Source organism: Patiria miniata, unplaced genomic scaffold (genome assembly GCF_015706575.1).
Source record: "Patiria miniata isolate m_02_andy unplaced genomic scaffold, ASM1570657v1 HiC_scaffold_7, whole genome shotgun sequence".
NCBI lineage: Eukaryota > Metazoa > Echinodermata > Asteroidea > Valvatida > Asterinidae > Patiria > Patiria miniata.
Window position 1 is genome coordinate 23,315,309 of NW_024037074.1, and position 17,627 is coordinate 23,332,935.

The 17,627-nt window shown below is 38.6% G+C and overlaps 1 protein-coding gene across 1 annotated transcript in view; it reads left to right on the top strand.

Annotated features, from left to right (window-relative positions):
• Nucleotides 1-12,114, top strand: part of LOC119745038 (endothelin-converting enzyme homolog) — a 35,227-nt gene extending 23,113 nt beyond the window's left edge. The window contains exons 13-25 of the mRNA XM_038221262.1: nucleotides 506-642; nucleotides 2,849-3,071; nucleotides 3,875-3,973; nucleotides 4,477-4,554; nucleotides 5,077-5,180; nucleotides 6,101-6,162; nucleotides 6,280-6,331; nucleotides 6,709-6,776; nucleotides 7,148-7,278; nucleotides 8,036-8,101; nucleotides 8,820-8,912; nucleotides 9,556-9,632; nucleotides 9,782-12,114. Coding sequence (XP_038077190.1) covers nucleotides 506-642; nucleotides 2,849-3,071; nucleotides 3,875-3,973; nucleotides 4,477-4,554; nucleotides 5,077-5,180; nucleotides 6,101-6,162; nucleotides 6,280-6,331; nucleotides 6,709-6,776; nucleotides 7,148-7,278; nucleotides 8,036-8,101; nucleotides 8,820-8,912; nucleotides 9,556-9,632; nucleotides 9,782-9,890 — 1,299 coding nt within the window. The 3' untranslated portion in view covers nucleotides 9,891-12,114. The remainder of the gene's footprint in view (nucleotides 1-505; nucleotides 643-2,848; nucleotides 3,072-3,874; nucleotides 3,974-4,476; nucleotides 4,555-5,076; nucleotides 5,181-6,100; nucleotides 6,163-6,279; nucleotides 6,332-6,708; nucleotides 6,777-7,147; nucleotides 7,279-8,035; nucleotides 8,102-8,819; nucleotides 8,913-9,555; nucleotides 9,633-9,781) is intronic.
• Nucleotides 12,115-17,627: the final 5,513 nt, after the last annotated feature.

Sequence of the window (17,627 nt, forward strand, 5' to 3'; positions counted from 1 at the left end):
TTGTTGTCTTGTTCATGGTCCAGAAAAAAAGTCGTAAGGAAGTCATCAAGCTAATCAGAAGTTAATCCAAAGGCATGCAGTCTACAGTCGACCCACAACGTAACGAAATCTGTGTTTGAAAAACACATTGTTGTCATTCTCGTTACCTCGTGATCAATTCCAAGATTAACTCTTGATTGAGTCGATTAGAACTCTTTTGAGTATGAAAAGATATGTCCGTAGGTAGAACCAGATTCCATCGGCTGCTTTTCTGCATTTGACTTTGGCCATCCCATTCGGTAGACCGTTAAATATATGTACCTTGACTAGCTTGATACCTGGAAGACGCTTTCACCAAAAAAAATTGGCTCATGTAAACTATTATGGCCTTTGAAAGATAGCTTTATCATAATCGGAGCCGCGTCACGTTCATACATAGACCCCTACATTTAATTTGTGCCGTATTTCGATTTAGCAAAGTACAAGGTCATGTGACTTGACGTCTCATTTCATTTCTACGTTTCAGGTCAACTGGGCAAGTCTGTTTCGCTTACTTATGCCATCAAGCGTGTATCCACCTGTTTCAAGTTACGACAATATTTTAGTCATGTCACCATCTTACCTTAGGAGTGTTGCTGGATTGTTGAGGACGAAGGGACACAGGTAAGTTGAATAACGATATGGTCTTCATAAATATGATATTGCATAACGCTGAAACACGTTTTGAACCCTTATTGACACTGTGTCGTAAATCAACAATGTGTCGCACCCTATTACTGTTAATATGACACTAGTAACAAGGTCATAATTTGACACAGCAAGATTTTCAGTTAACACAATCCATAGATACTTAATGTTTTCTTATGTCTTTCTTGGTCATTTAATACCAAATATAAGTTCTTTTGAATTACAGCATGACTTTGGGGTTAAGGAGTCCTTTTCATTATTGTAAAATTCTTAATTTTACTAAAGGTTTTCCCGGCCAATTTCACCAAGTATTCATTCAATTTAACGCCTGGCTCATTCGTTTTAGATTGAAAATGAAAGATCACGCAGATCCGCATTCGACAATCAAAAAGGATCATTCAATTTCACTATCCGAGCATTCTATCGCCTTTTAGCTTCACTCGTCCCTATCAAAGATGCATTCATATTAAAAGTATCGCGTTGTTCATTCAATTGCGTCTATTAACCCAGCAGTAAGGGACTGATCGGGCATTCGTATTCATTAATGGGCATACATATTTCACATTTTGTCGAACATCTTTTAAGACTTCATACGTGTCCGTATTCCTTAGCGTAAATCATATTTGATGTCTTCAATCCGTACATGCCTTTCTTTCTTAATTCAATGGTATGTGCAATGAAGTTTTCTCAGGAATTCTTTTTGTGCAATTCTTTGCTACTGTGAGATGCAAAAAAAACTACTCATTTAGACAACATTTTTGATTAATCTTATTGCAAAAGTGCACCTCTTTAAACATTTAAAAGTGTCTATGCTTTTCCGGACTACGTATGAACGCGCTGTTACTGCGATGTCATTTTCAGGAAGAAACTGTTCAGTTTAGGGGGATTTCTTTGAAGTTTTCATCCTAAATTTGCTAACTGAAAACATTTGTGGGAAAGGGTTGCTCATTGGCTTACTGCCATGTACTGAATCATCAAAGAATCACCAATAAAACAAATTTATGACAGCAAATATCCAAAATTCTAAAAATTGTTTGTGCTGAAATAGCCATTTAACATCAATCATGACCGGAATGCCATCACAGGTTTTATAATGAACATGAATCTTTGCATTAGCATAAAAACGGAAAAGGCCCCAAAAACACCCTACAAAATGAAAATAAAACTTGCAAATAAAATTAAATGTCACACAAAGATGTATTTTCAAGGTTTGCATTGAAAACTTACTTTGCATGGGTTCTTTTAATACGGTAAGTGTTCGATCAGACATACGCAAGAAAACTTTTAAAAAAATAACGCAAGAGAAGTGTTCCCGATTGTACAACGATTGCCAAATATACGTGTCCCGATGTGCAAGTAGAAAAGATCAACAGTGAAAAAAAATTATCTTAGTCCCTTTCAATTATTTTTTTCGTTACATCTTGTTTCTCTCATATCAGTTTAACTTGTAACATGGTAAATCTTAAAGTCATCAAGTTTTTTTGAACCTCGGAGGAAAATAGGAAAATATATCGATTAGAACATCTTACTTGTTTAAATGACCAAACGATGAAAGCGCTTGTCCGTAAACGAATAAGAAACGAAAATCATGGTTATACGTTATAAGCACACAGATGTTCGCCAATTTGAATGCGTTGCAAATTAAGTCTTGAAATGTACAAAAACGAAATAGGAACATTCAGAGCAAAATCTTGGCTGCCTTAAAATTAACTTGAATGAACCCAAAATGAAAAAAAAAAAACAATTCGACCACATGTGCAAATCTCACGCCAAACCACCCTCTCCCCCGGACTTTTACAAGAATACGAACATGCAGGAATTTCTTAAAAGATGCTTATAAAAATGTGGAATACGTTTGCCCATTAATGAAAATGAATGCCCGATCAACCCCTCACTGCTGGTTCAGACGAAATCGAATGAACAATACGATACTTTAAATTTGAAAATTTGAAAAAGCCCCCCCCCCCCCCCCCCCCCCGCTTTGTGATTTTACGGAGGGCCCGGAGAAAAAAAAAACATGTCTACATTTCGGCGCGGATGTGCGGTTTCCCCCCCCCCCCCCCCCCCCGATATCAAAAGCTGGATACGCTGCTGATGGGCTTGCCATGTCTTGTCTACAAATAAACTATTACTGGAAGTACACTTTGATTAAAACTGTATATATTTCTTGTGTATAACTCAGAGTGGTAGCCAACTATATGATCTGGCGACTTGTGAACAAGATGGTGCCCTTTCTTGGAGAGGAGTATGTGGCCATCCATCAGAAATACCTGAAGGCTATTCTCGGGATCTCTGCAGCTCCAGATCGATGGAAGCTCTGTACTGAGCAGGTTAACACCGTGCTACCATTTGCTACTGGGAGGATGTACGTGGACGAGTACTTCTCTACAGACACCAAGACGAAGGTAGGGCCTGCAGTGAACATGCACGTGCAGCAACAACGACAACAAAATCACTAGCAACAACATTAACAATAGGGACATCATAAACACCAAATGACATAATACACCTAAGCCCGCATGCACCACCTCTCTACATCATACCATAGAAAGTAAAAACATAATCAACTACATCCATCAGAACAGGCAAAGACATTCAGCATATAAAGCGGCAGTAAAAACATATTAACGAAACCAATAACAGTATTCAGCAGCGGAAGCAACAACACAATTCAGCATCATCCTCGCTAGCCAGGGTATAGTCTTATACGTACGTCTTATGACATCCTACCGAACCGACTCCACGTGTTTGTTATTTTCATGTATTCTCCGAAGAAACGCTCAACACTTCGTTCGTATACGTACACAACGGTCTCCATATTTTGTGTTGCCTAAAAATTGCACCATCGGCTCATGTAATTGTGCCCCGTAACCCAGCTCCAGAAAAATGACCTTAAAGATCAAGAATCATGAAGTTTCACAATGTCTACGCATGCAACGATTGTCAAAACAGACATAAGTGGACTAAGTTTGCAAGGGTAGTCCCACAATGTTTAAGAGTAAGAGTATCATGTACAACGAGAATGTTAAGCAGCGGAAGCAGTACAGCTTGATTCAACAGGAGCAGTGGTAGACGCAGCAAAGCGAAGCGGAAAGAAAATAACACAACAAACAAGGCCAATCTATAAGCACAATTCTGGAAGCTACTACGGTTATATAATTTCTTACGACACTTTTTAATGGTTTCTTTGTTTTATGTTGTGTTTTAGACAGAGGAGATGGTCGGTCAACTGCGGAGAGCACTGAGAGCCATGTTTGGGTCAGTCCGTTGGTTGTCGTACAGCGACAGGACTAAAGCCCGGCAAAAGGTCTGTGTTGCATGGCCTTTCTCTATTGCCAAGGGATCAAACTATAGGACTGCCGCTTCTAAAAACTTTTATTTGAAACCTTCATCACTTAGAGTTTCCGGCACACTAAAATATAAAATACATGTCATTTAAGCTGGGGTTAATGAGATGGGAAAACTCCATGGAGACGGTTTAAACAAATCGCGACAAATGAGTTTTGAAAAAAAAGGATGTAAATTACAGCGGACAAATTGCAGGTATAAATAAATAATAATTCACTCTATCAACTTAATAACTCATTCTGCCTGGATATCTTTAGTTCTTTAGAAAACAAAATCTACCTATAACTGCTGGCAATGGAAAAGTTGTCAATTGAAGGCACCCGGACTAACAGTAAGTTCAGACAATGGGGTATATTGATAAGAATGCCAGAAACGCGTAGTCTGTATTTGCTTGTACTTTGCCGTTATATTTCATTATATTTTTTGTTTTACTTGTTTGTATGTGATTATTCCTCGCTCCAGCTTGATGCAATGGGAGTCAGCGTTGGCTATCCAGATTGGCTGAAAGTGAATTACTTACTAGATGCTCAATCTGCTGATGTATGTATAGTTTGTGTATTCACACTTATTGATACTTATGCTGTGTTTATTTAATCGGCCATATTGGCAGGTTTATCATAATTAAACTTTGGTTCAGCTTAAATCAAAACGAAAGAACATTTTGTTTATAGTTATTGATTTAAATGACAAGGTTTGCTATAACCATTCCCATCAATGCCAACAATAATTTTCCAACTGAAATAACACAGAATAAATTTATCGTTCGCGTTTGTTTATGGTGTAAATCGAGAACACACACGGGCAACATCATCGGTGAATCGAGGACGGGAACCAAATCGAGGACGACCTCGATTAGAAAACATGTACAAAACGTGTACAATGAGAGCTGCGGCTCAAGGGAAAAGGGAAGAGGAACAAAAGAAAATCGATTCACACCATAAACAAACGTGTCTGTTCGGGCAGGCGTACTTTGCTCGCTACACGTAACTAAAGTTCTGTAAAAAAAAAAATTAAGAAAAATGTGGACACAACAACATTATCAACGTTCTCTTTTTGTCGCAGTTGGTCGTCACAACAAACTCATACTTCACCAATGTTGTCAACTACGGCAGGCGAGTTGCACAGACCCAACTCGGCCGACTGCGACTTCCCGTTGATAAGTCCTTGTAAGTATTGCAAAGAAATCAAACACAATATAGGTACATCAACGAATAAACCCATAAAGACTCACAAATTCTATAGGGTTGCAATCACATTATTTTTAACGAGTGACAATATTTCACTTTTTTTATGAGGTCCATTACATATCATCAAAGTTACAAATACATAAAACCGGACTGGCCATTATGTAATTTAAGAGGCAATTTTCTCTCCTAATTTTGTCATAAGCATCAGCCGCTGGTATATGTAGGTTAAAATACTGCTGGTGTCATATGAAAATCCGACTCCTATGAAAATCGGACTCCTTTTCCCTGTTTTTGGTTAATCCCTCGCACGTGACCAGTCACTATCGTAATTATCATACTTGTGCATGCAAAATACAAAGAGTCCATATTTCATGGAGTCGGGTATTCATGCTACACCTGTATTGTCTGGTTATCGGGTTTCTTTTGTTCAGTTACGCAGGATGGGTTTGGCCAGACCCCGGGCGGGTTAAAATGTTATACATTGTATACAAGTTGTTCACGCTGTTGTAAGTTGTCTAGCCAGGTGGGTGGGGGGGGGGGGGGGAAATACGAGATTGACTTCAGTGAGTGAGAATCGAGAAAAGTTGCTGTTGCTGGTGGAGTTTCATAAATCAGTGTGTTTCATATTGCACGTATTGAGTGCGTTTGTTTTCTGTTTGCATAAAAGGCGCTCGGCGATGAAACGAACAAGAACTTTAAGTGTAACAAACAAGAAAAGGAAATTCACTATAATAAACTATAAACGAATGCATATTGGCACAGAATACAAGGCTGGAAAGTTTGTCTGTGGACGTAACGCAACCAATTTCGAGGAGGCTTGTGTTTGTGGATATTTGCTGTTCAGCCTATACCAACACTGTCTATTGTGATTTGTATCCAACTTTGTGCGGTTATTACAGGTGGGACGATAGCGGACCTGCTGTGATCAATGCGCACTACAGCCTTTTTGAAAATGGAATAGGTACGTTGCCTAAACATTACTTTTGCAAGCAATGCGAAATGTCCATACATGTTGACACCTGTTGCAATCATATATGTTAATCTAATAAGCTGTTTTCTTCTCTTTTTTCCCCCTTAGTAATACCGGCTGGTATCCTCCAACCACCATTTTATCATGCCAACATGCCGTGGTATGTATTTCTACAAAATTAAGAAAAAAAGAGCAGCCTTTTCATTCCGAATTTTAGGGGACTCAATTCTTTACCAAGAGGGATACAGCTCTACGCGATAATGATATTTAGGTTACATTTTGTACAGTTTTACGTATAGGCCATCTTTATATGTCATCATCGGAACACAAATTTCAGATATTGGTTTGATAAAAGTTACAGGAGATTTTCAACAAAAAGGCAGTTAAATGGCCAATGTTTAACTATATTTAACTGGCAGTGGCCATCGTCTTTAAATTCTATTGTCCCTCTTATTAAATATTTTATTTAAGTTTACTTCACAAGGAAACATATTTTATATGTTTTTGTATATATATTTTTGTACACTCTCGATACAGGTACTCGAATTTTGGTGGCGTAGGCGTAGTGCTGGGGCACGAGATAACACATGGTTTTGACAGCACTGGTATGGTCAAAAGTACTTTAAAGAGCTTCGAGTAGAGTTGGATTTAATTCGCAGTGGGATTTGTATTTTCTAGCACCATGGCCCGTTTGGCAATGCTCCTGATTGTATGAGACTGCAGCAAAGACTCGAGAATAATGAAATAAGTATAATAGGCACTCTTGCCTCTTGCCTTTTGGCAAGGCCATCGGATAGGCGTTTAAATAATACGCCAAATGACAAATCAAAGAGGCATTTTTTGCTCTTAGTCAAAAATTCTTATATAATTGCTTTAGAGAATATAAATTTTAGTTACGTTATCAAATGATGTAATAAAAAGTTATACGCACTCCGTTCTACGCAGCAGATATAACATGGGTTTTTTTTTCTCACAGGGAGACTCGTTGACCAACACGGTAACATCGAGAACTGGTGGAGTTACAGTTCTATCTCTGGTTTTATAGACGCAGCAAGGTGTTTGGTGAATCAGTACTCTGGCTTTGTCATGCCTGAAAACGGCAAACGTGTAAGTTATCTGCACACGATTGTTTTTAGAATACTGATCAAGGAATACTTCTACTAGGGCATCGCTTTGTAGTTGTTTGGTTCTCATTTCGACCCTATTTTGTGGTCCCGACCAAAGAAAAAAATATCTTTTGTTATTGCCGCCAATCCTGAATGGATCCAAAATTAAAAACAAAAGGTGAAAAATAACAAAACAATTTACGCAATCAGACTCTGTGTAATTTGTAAAAAAAATATCCGAGTTTGTACAAAACGCGGCGAATAGCAACCGCGGCAATCCCAGTGAAGGCGAGGGTGTTGCCTCTCAAATTCCATGGGTCTTTGGTTTACTTTTACCGTGAATATGCCATGGCTGCCACTACAGCCTGTACGTACATGCAGTGAGCCGCATGGTGCAGATTATATTGTAAATCAACAACATCGTGCCGACGGTGGCTTTTGGCTTTGTTCAGTGACATCAACTCTTTATAAACTCATTACAATAAACAAAACAAAAGACAGTCATAGGGCAAAATTCAATTTAGCCATCTAAACGGATGCAAATGCTTTTTTTTTACTTCAGATTTTTATTTTTGGCAGACCAAGTTTGCAAAGGATTCAAGTAGCATCTCAGCATGGTTTTAGATTAACATTGGTTTTGCTATTTCATTTATTGAATGCATCCGTTCAACCTGATCGTTCGATCACCAGCCAACCTTAAAAACAACAACTTAAATGCGCAGTTACGAAATATATCGAGTCTAAATCATTATTATCAGGTTGACGGTCAGTTGACAGAAGCTGAGAACATCGCTGATAATGGCGGTCTGAGAGAGGCTTACAAGGTGAGTACACTATAGCACACACTACAATTCAGTTTGAGCATATATCTGGTAATAAGTCGTTGTACCAATGACTGGACTTGTACCGCCACACTCTAAAAGGTCCGGGTCAGATTCGACCCAAAACCAGGACACTTTTCCTAGTCGCCTTTGTGGGACAGTTGACCCGGAAAAGTGTCCTTTTGACACTACAAGTATTCCTTTCGACCCTGAAAAGTGTTATTCAGGCATAGCAAAATTCGTTTTGACCCGAAAAGTGTCAGGTAAAATGTGACCCGGATCCAGGGTCAAACTAATGCGAGTATAAACCCGTTATCCATGGAGCCAAGTCTCCTGTTTAACGTCTGATATATCTAAGCATGCCGACTTATGCGAGCCCGTCATTTCATTCCTAGTGATTGATTGGTCAATTCGAATTCAGTGTTTTGTAATACAACAGAAGCCGGGCGCATATCGCGTAACATGATACAGAGCGCGTGGCACAATTTTGTATCTATGTCTATCACACACAACGAGTGAATGACCGAAAACCCATATATAAAGCGCCCGCTGATTGGTCAATATCTAGAAGTCAGGATGCGGTTGCCTTGCATAATTAATCAGCGAATCTGCTCAAACATCATAGACGATGGCGAAATATTACATAGACTACTGTCGAACCTCGCCCGGAATTATTTAAATTCCACCTGATATTCGTTTGTCCCATTCCTCTTCCACTCAGGCTTACAAAACTAACAGGCCCAGTGTCCAGGAACAACTTCCTGGATTGGAGGATCTCACTAACGATCAACTGTTCTTCTTGTCCTACTCACAGGTACGTCAGGCGGAAAGAACATTCCAGTTATACTTTAACAAGTACTAGCAAAAAAAACAATTTTAAGGTTAACTTCCTATCTTAACCAGAATTACCTTCCTGGGTTGAAAATCCGCCGAAATATCCCTTACATAAAATACTTCAATTTGCCATCAGTATACCTTAGAAATTCCATTTTTTTGAGTAAAATCCATATATCTATTTCGTGAAATCCTTCGTGAAATCCTTGTTGTTGTGCCGTATTTTACCCGGGTCTCCAAAAGCCATCATTTTACGAAACAGTGATCTTCTCCATGCAGCACAAAACAAATGACCGAAAGTGGGTTCCCAGTTTTCAATTATCTGTGTGTATAAGTGTTTCGTGTTTATTGAACGGATTACGGCTAGACAATGGGACAGACAATATTTTGTGGGATACGTTGTGTATTCACCAAAACGAACACACAAAAAACTAAAGAATATACCAAATATTTAACTGTAGGGAGTGCTGATGGTTCTGTATAATTTGCCTTCAGTAATTGTTTTCTTCCAAAGGATACAATTTCAGGCGGAATAATTTCACAGGGTATTTTGTATTGTCCTAATTTTTAGTGTTCCGTATCCGTGTTTTTGCCAAATTGTTCCAGCATGCCTTTATATTTAGGTGTGGTGCAGTGTTGTGACGCGCGAAGGGGCAGACTGGATGGTCAAATACGGAGTGCACAGCCCCGGCCGATTCAGGTTAGTCATTCCCTAAGAAAAAAAATCCATTCAACACTATTCCATTATTAAATTAAATACCAAGGTTTATATCTCCCTCGAATTTTCATATCAGAAGTTCAAATCTTAGCGAGCACATGGATAACATGGAAAACTTACTTTTTTTGCAGAGTCATTGGTCCGTTGCAGAACAACGAAAACTTCCATAGTGCCTTCGGCTGTCAGTCGGGGAACTACATGTACAAAAGTCAATATAGCACGTGCAAAGTGTGGTACTAATTGCTAAAACGATAGCCGTTTGCAAGCCTCACACTAAAACCAGTAGGAAAACCTTTAGAAAAGCATTTAGGAAAAGTTATATAAGTTACTATGTTCTGTGAACACACGTTTCTATTTTGCAGCAATGTAAAGAACGTATCAAAGTGAGTAGCCTGATTCCGTAACACGGAAATCCAGCTGCAAGATTACATTTTGCAGCTGATATTATGATGTACTACTCACACGAATCCATGTTGTAATCATGACATTAATGAAGTTAACAAGATAACAGAACGTGTAGTTGACAATGATATGCACAATAAACAGCTCTCTTTACTCAGATCTTGAATAACTTATTTTACTCAGTCACTTAAACTAATAATGTTAATGACAGAATTAAAATGTAAACCACAATAAGAGGGCATACCTTAACAGTTGCTAGGGCTAAAAGTACATGTATTGTAGTTTAGATTATTGTAGTTTAATTCCGGATATGTAATTTGTTTTCCTTTTTTAAACCCTGTTTAAATATACTTTTAAGCAAACAGTTTATTGACATAATATTTTATGTATAAAAACGAATTTTACTTACGACCTTTCACACACGTATCAAGGTCTCCCTGTTTGGTCAAGTTTTCACATCGCAATATACTTGCGTGAGAACGAAATGACAACGACGCGAAGATTTACCTATAATATATCTACATACGATGGATTCTAGATTTAGTCGGGCTTGTTTACATACAGTGGTTATAAACGGTAATTCTAGATTTATTAGTTAATGAGAATTACTCCTTTAATTTTTTTTTTTTATAGTGTCCCAAATGACATTTTAGTCTGCTATACCGCCACAAACGTTTTTCATAAATGTTCATCTTTGTACGAGTGCTCCGAGTTCCACGAGTCCAAATGTATTTTTGGCACGATATTTCTTTGTCATGCGATTTTTTTTAGTTTTCATAAATTCAAATGCTAGTAACAGTTTTACAAAGTCCTTTTCCGAGGGTGATTTTCTTAAGAAATCAATGTACCAAAAAATGATCACAAAACTGTGACTTTTCCACGCTAATTGTCCTATTCGAAGGTGTACGGAAGCGCGCCACCCGTAGGTCAACATTCAGGCACTGTGTCTGGGTTCATTTCATTAGGTTGCAAAGCCCACAAAATGCTCAAAAAGTTAACGTGCTTATCAAACTAGCTGTGCTTCTTTAAACAAATCCATAGGCCTACTTTGTAGAATTTATACAATAAACACAAATCTGCTCATTACCCGTGTCAAGCATCATATACATCGCATCCCATTTGGATGGCAAAACAGCTTTTCCTGAAAAAAAATTCCCTCTGTGTTTAATAAAACCATGTTATTATAGCAGCTCGTTCAAGGTCATGGTCATTTGCTGCTGGTGCACTTAATTTTTTTCGTTTGGAGCATGAATTGCTCATTTGAGGTGCTCAACATCTTAATTGCGGTTCACAACAAGCATAGTGAGTCAATATACATTTTGAGGAAACATAATCTGCACTTTTTTGCTAACGAACGTAAAACGGAGTGCCCACGGAAGCACCTTTTTAAATCATGAACAATGATTGGTTTCTTTCGATCGAAACAATTTCTTGTGATAAATTTTCTCGGGGTATCTGAAAGCGGCCCAGTTACCTTGAGCCAGTTTTTACACATTCAATGAGAAGGTACGTTTCCAAATAATCCAAACCTCCTGTATGTGCCTTTAAATTGACCACTGTATATCGCCTGGGGTGTAATAATATTATGGTACCGCTTTTAATATTGCTATAAATGGACTTGTGTATGTGTACAGACCAGTTGGAGCACAGAGTCCCCAGTTGGTACCCAAGGAATGGCAGATACATTGTACAAGTACTCCATGAGAGATACTCAGAACAAAGGTGGTACAATGCCTCAGCCACTACCCAGTGAGAACAACAACTCTGCGTCCGAATTGGTCTATTATGCTCATTACGGCTATAGAATGAATAAGACTACTTTTTTGTATAAATACATACAAAAAATTGTGATTTGTATTCAGCAATGATCTTCCAAAAGAATGACAGCACTGAAATTATAACGGGGTTCAGAAAGCAGTAACGTTTTTACACAACATTTAAAAGTGGAATGTGTGAAGCGCCAAACAAAATAAAAAAGAGATTGTCTACGTTTAAAGTGAATAAATGCAAAACAATTACAACGTTTTTAGAAAAACTGTTAAGAGCGTTATAGTTAATTAATATAGAGCATATAATTATTCTTGATTGTAATAAATCTTTAGAACATGTGTATAATTGTATCAGTACATCATAATCAACTATCGTGCCGTTATTTTCTTTAAATAAAATGCTCAAGCAAAACAAAATGTGTAATGCAGTTGGCCAAAGCAAATTTCCTTTCTGTAAATGAGTTCACACTCGGGGTTTACTGACGAAAAACCAAACATCTATATTATATTTAAAAGTAGAATTTGTTGAACAGAAACCAAATATTTTAATATAATGTACTCAGTTGCCTGTTTTTCTTGGCTACACTGACCAGGGGACGGGGGGTACCTGAACACGGCGCACGGAGTCCATACCGCTATCATCGTGACAAGGAATAGCAATGGGTGGTTGATTTGCAGGATGAGGAAAAGGCGATCGAACAAAATTAACTTGCATTATTTTGTGTGTGACGTCAGCGTGCTCTGCTTTGAGGTTGAAGACAGCGGATTGCATTGTTTATGGCACGAGAAATCCCTCCAAAAAAAAATTATTTTATTTTTTTTTGGGGGGGGGGGGGGAGACTTTTTACACTTTTCAAACATGTTTGTAAGTCAAAATACTCCGGCCAGGGATGAAGAGGATCATCGATCCGGTCCAATGCGGAACCTTGATTTTATTTTCCTAATCAATCCCGTGGCGATCACAAAAGCAACAGCGGTCAAGCTAGCACGCATTAGCTTGTATGAAGCCTGCGCATGTATCTTCGGACTTTTTCTGGTCCGAGTGCAGTGGCGGATCGGAAGAGGGGAATGCAAGGGGAGGGGGGTTTGCGCCCCCCCCCCCCCCCCCACCGCCGCCACCACCACCCATTCCCCCCGTTCAGTCGCTGAGAAATAAGGCCAAAATAATATTAAATGGAGTGCTAAAGTGTCTCAAATAAAAGTGCAATTTATGAATTCTGGGGAAAAATTCAGCTATGGAATATCATACTTTCGGGAAAGACAGACAGACAGACAGACCGCCCGTCCGTCCACCAACCTACCGACCACCAAATGGTCGGTATAATAGAAGTTATATAATAGAAGTTCCTGCCAGAGCTTAATAAAATAAAAAAAACTTCTGAAATAAGGTGTATATTTCAGGTTACCTTTTTTCGCACACGCAGATCCAGCCGACCAGTAGACAGGTTCCCGGTTCCTACGTTGTCTAGTTTAATATGGGCGGGAACCAGTCAATCCTGCGTGACATTAAATTTTTTCGGGCGGCAAATGATTCCAAATTCCAAGGTAATAATTTTTAATCAAAAGCACGAAAATCGTTATTGTTCTTCAATGCACTGTAGATTAACAACCACAGTCATAGATTGGATGCCAAACATTGTACAAAGAAAATGGATCAGACACTAGTATAGTGTTTGCGATAACCAATCGTCAAGTTTTTTTTCTCGTGCTCAATTTTCAAATGGCATGGTTCTGAAGTCTTCTCTATTTATCTGCCAGACGATGCGCAAAACAACACGAGGTTGCCGATACTCCATTTTGATATTTGATTTCAGGATCCACATGCTTTGCAAACTCGGCAAACAAGTCTCATAATAGAAAAAAAATTGAATTGATTCTATTTCTATTTTGAAGCAATAAAACCCAAAATTACCTTCAGGTTTGCTCAAAATCGATATGAAGAAGCACTTGGGGTCAAGTTGATCATAATTGTCTTTGATTTACAGCACTACTTGACATTATTATGATTTATTGATCAAATATTCTTTTTTTTCTGTTATTTCTTCCAAAATAATGCAATGGCTACTTTGCAGGTGACACTCGTCATTTTTATTGGTCCTCCTTACTTTGACACTTGGTACGGAATACTCGGTTTATTTTTGGAGATTACAAAAAAATGTATTGGAAAAGAACCAGAAGATTATATTTAGGCTGATAGAATTACGTCATGTGCTTTTCACTTCACCAGGCCTTCGAATTAGTAATGCAAAGCACTGACATCTCCTTGGGCAGTGAGATGACGCTTCAATGTTCGGAAAATCAAAGTTGTACGTTTAAAAAGGAGACAAAATGACCCCCTTTGGACAGAAATCGCTTTAAAGTACAGAGCATCGACTGCAGTGCGCCAGTGAAGCATGAAAAGATAAAAGTTGCATCCTTACATGATCCATGTTCCCCCTTTCAAAAAGAAAGTTGATCAACTGTCAGAGTTTATTTAAGATTTTTTGTCTGAGCTCTGTTCAAGCCAGAAAGCAAGCGAAACAAAATCGGCCCGTGTTTATAGAGTAATTGTTACGGCCTAATAACAATAGTTCTTCAACTGCCCGCAACATATAATCTGTAATTTAGGAATATAGGATATCAGTCTACTCCTGACGAAAAACCAAACATCTATATTATATTTAAAAGTAGAATTTGTTGAACAGAAACCAACTATTTTAATATAATGTACTCAGTTGCCTGTTTTGCTTGGCTACACTGACCAGGGGACGGGGGGTACCTGAACACGGCGCACGGAGTCCATACCGCTATCATCGTGACAAGGAATAGCAATGGGTGGTTGATTTGCAGGATGAGGAAAAGGCGATCGAACAAAATTAACTTGCATTATTTTGTGTGTGACGTCAGCGTGCTCTGCTTTGAGGTTGAAGACAGCGGATTGCATTGTTTATGGCACGAGAAATCCCTCCAAAAAAAAAATTATTTTATTTTTTTTTTGGGGGGGGGGGAGACTTTTTACACTTTTTAAACATGTTTGTAAGTCAAAATACCCCGGCCAGGGATGAAGAGGATCATCGATCCGGTCCAATGCGGAACCTTGATTTTATTTTCCTAATCAATCCCGTGGCGATCACAAAAGCAACAGCGGTCAAGCTAGCACGCATTAGCTTGTATGAAGCCTGCGCATGTATCTTCGGACTTTTTCTGGTCCGAGTGCAGTGGCGGATCGGAAGAGGGGAATGCAAGGGGAGGGGGGTTTGCCCCCCCCCCCCACCGCCGCCACCACCACCCATTCCCCCCGTTCAGTCGCTGAGAAATAAGGCCAAAATAATATTAAATGGAGTGCTAAAGTGTCTCAAATAAAAGTGCAATTTATGAATTCTGGGGAAAAACTCAGCTATGGAATATCATACTTTCGGGAAAGACAGACAGACAGACAGACCGCCCGTCCGTCCACCAACCTACCGACCACCAAATGGTCGGTATAATAGAAGTTATATAATAGAAGTTCCTGCCAGAGCTTAATAAAATAAAAAAAACTTCTGAAATAAGGTGTATATTTCAGGTTACCTTTTTTCGCACACGCAGATCCAGCCGACCAGTAGACAGGTTCCCGGTTCCTACGTTGTCTAGTTTAATATGGGCGGGAACCAGTCAAGCCTGCGTGACATTAATTTTTGTCGGGCGGCAAATGATTCCAAATTCCAAAGTAATAATTATTAATCAAAAGCACGAAAATCGTTATTGTTCTTCAATGCACTGTAGATTAACAACCACAGTCATAGATTGGATGCCAAACATTGTACAAAGAAAATGGATCAGACACTAGTAGTGTTTGCGAAAACCAATCGTCAAGTTTTTGTTCTCGTGCTCAATTTACAAATGGCATGGTTCCGAAGTCTTCTCAATTTATCTGCCAGACGATGCGCAAAACAACACGAGGTTGCCGATACTCCATTTTGATTTTCGATTGCAAGATCCACAGGCTTTGCAAACTCGGCAAACAAGTCTCATAATAGAAAAAAAATTAATTGATTATATTTCTATTTTGAAGCAATATAACCGCAAATTACATTCAGGTTTGCTCAAGCTCGATATGAAGAAACACTTGGGGTCAAGTTGATCATAATTGTCTTTGATTTACAGCACTACTTGACATTATAATTTTTTGAACAATTTTTTTTCTGTTGTTATTTCTTCAACCATGGCGACTTTGCAGGTGACACTCGTCATTTTTATTGGTCCTCCTTACTTTGACACTTGGTCCGGAGTACTCGGTTTATTTTTGGAGATTACAAACAAAATTGATTTGGAAAGAACATGACGATTATATTTAGGCTGATAGAATTACGTCATGTGCTTTTCACTTCACCAGGCCTTCGATCTAGTGATGCAAAGCACTGACTTCTCCTTGGGCAGTGAGATGACGCTTCAATGTTCGGGATATCAAAGTTGTACGTTTAAGAGGGAAACAAAATGACCCCCTTTGGACAGAAATGGCTTCAAAGTACAGAGCATCGACTGCAGTGCGCCAGTGAAAGCATGAAAAGATAAAAGTTGCATCCTTACATGATCCATGTTCCCCCTTTCAAAAGGAAAGTTGATCAACTGTCATAGTTTATTTAAGATTTTTGTCTGAGCTCTGTTCAAGCCAGAAATCAAGCGAAACAAAATCGGCCCGCGTTTATAAAGTAATTGTTACGGCCTAATAACAATAGTTCTTCAACTGCCCGCAACATATAATCTGTAATTTAGGAATATAGGATATCAGTCTACTCCAAAATGAATCTGTTCGTAAAACTAAAAAGTGTTGATATTTGAATGCCAATGATCACGTAGGTATTAAAACAGGCTAGTGCAAATCCTTAGCGGCACTGACAATTTTAATTGTTAGCTGATTAGTATTTCAATGTAGTGGTCGGCCCTGATGTTAAGGACGAAGGGGGGCAGTCAGTGACCACGGTAATTGTTGGACAGGACACTTCTCCTTGATTTGCTTTTAAGCAGATGAGGATTGATGGTGACATCCAGTATGAGAGGAAACTTACAGAGAAACAAAAAAATAATATTTCGAGTTCTCTGCAGCACGTATACAACGCTGAAAGTCTACAATTTATACAGCAGAAAGCAAGACTTTCACTAAGAATTGATAATAAACAAATGAATTAACATTATCTTACCCTGACGTCTTAAAGTTGGCCCGAATATATCAGAAACATCAAATAGCTACGTGACTCCACAAGGAGCCATCTCACCAGGCTGGCTTTGCTTCCAAACTGAACGAGTCAAGCGTTGGAACTGTCTCTGAAAACGTGCAAGACTACGCGATTGCAATGTATACAAATGTATACATTGTAAGCAACTTCCGGCGGCCGACGAGAGTGTGCTCGGGAAAATGCTTTGTAATTCAGCACGTGTGTGGCAAAATGTCATATGCAAATAAAGTTCAAAGGTTTAACTGGGAAATCACAAAATGTCAACATTCACAGGGATAAATACATCTGTTTGGGTACACTGCGTACTTAAATTGGTTTAATACACATTACAAAAAGATTTTTGATACATGTATTGCTTGATATAGGCCTATTTATCGCTTACTTCATTATGACACACATTTCAAACTATACTAACTGGTTCTTGAGAACTGACTAGAAATTTTATGATGGCATTTAACCCAAACGTCTTTTGAGTAAAATCTGATGTAAAAAAATGTACATTATATTATATATTTGGACAGAACAACAAGTTGATTATAACTGAAAAAATCCTAACTTGTATTCACGATTATATTGATGTTATATACCTCTACCATAATGCCTAAAAATGA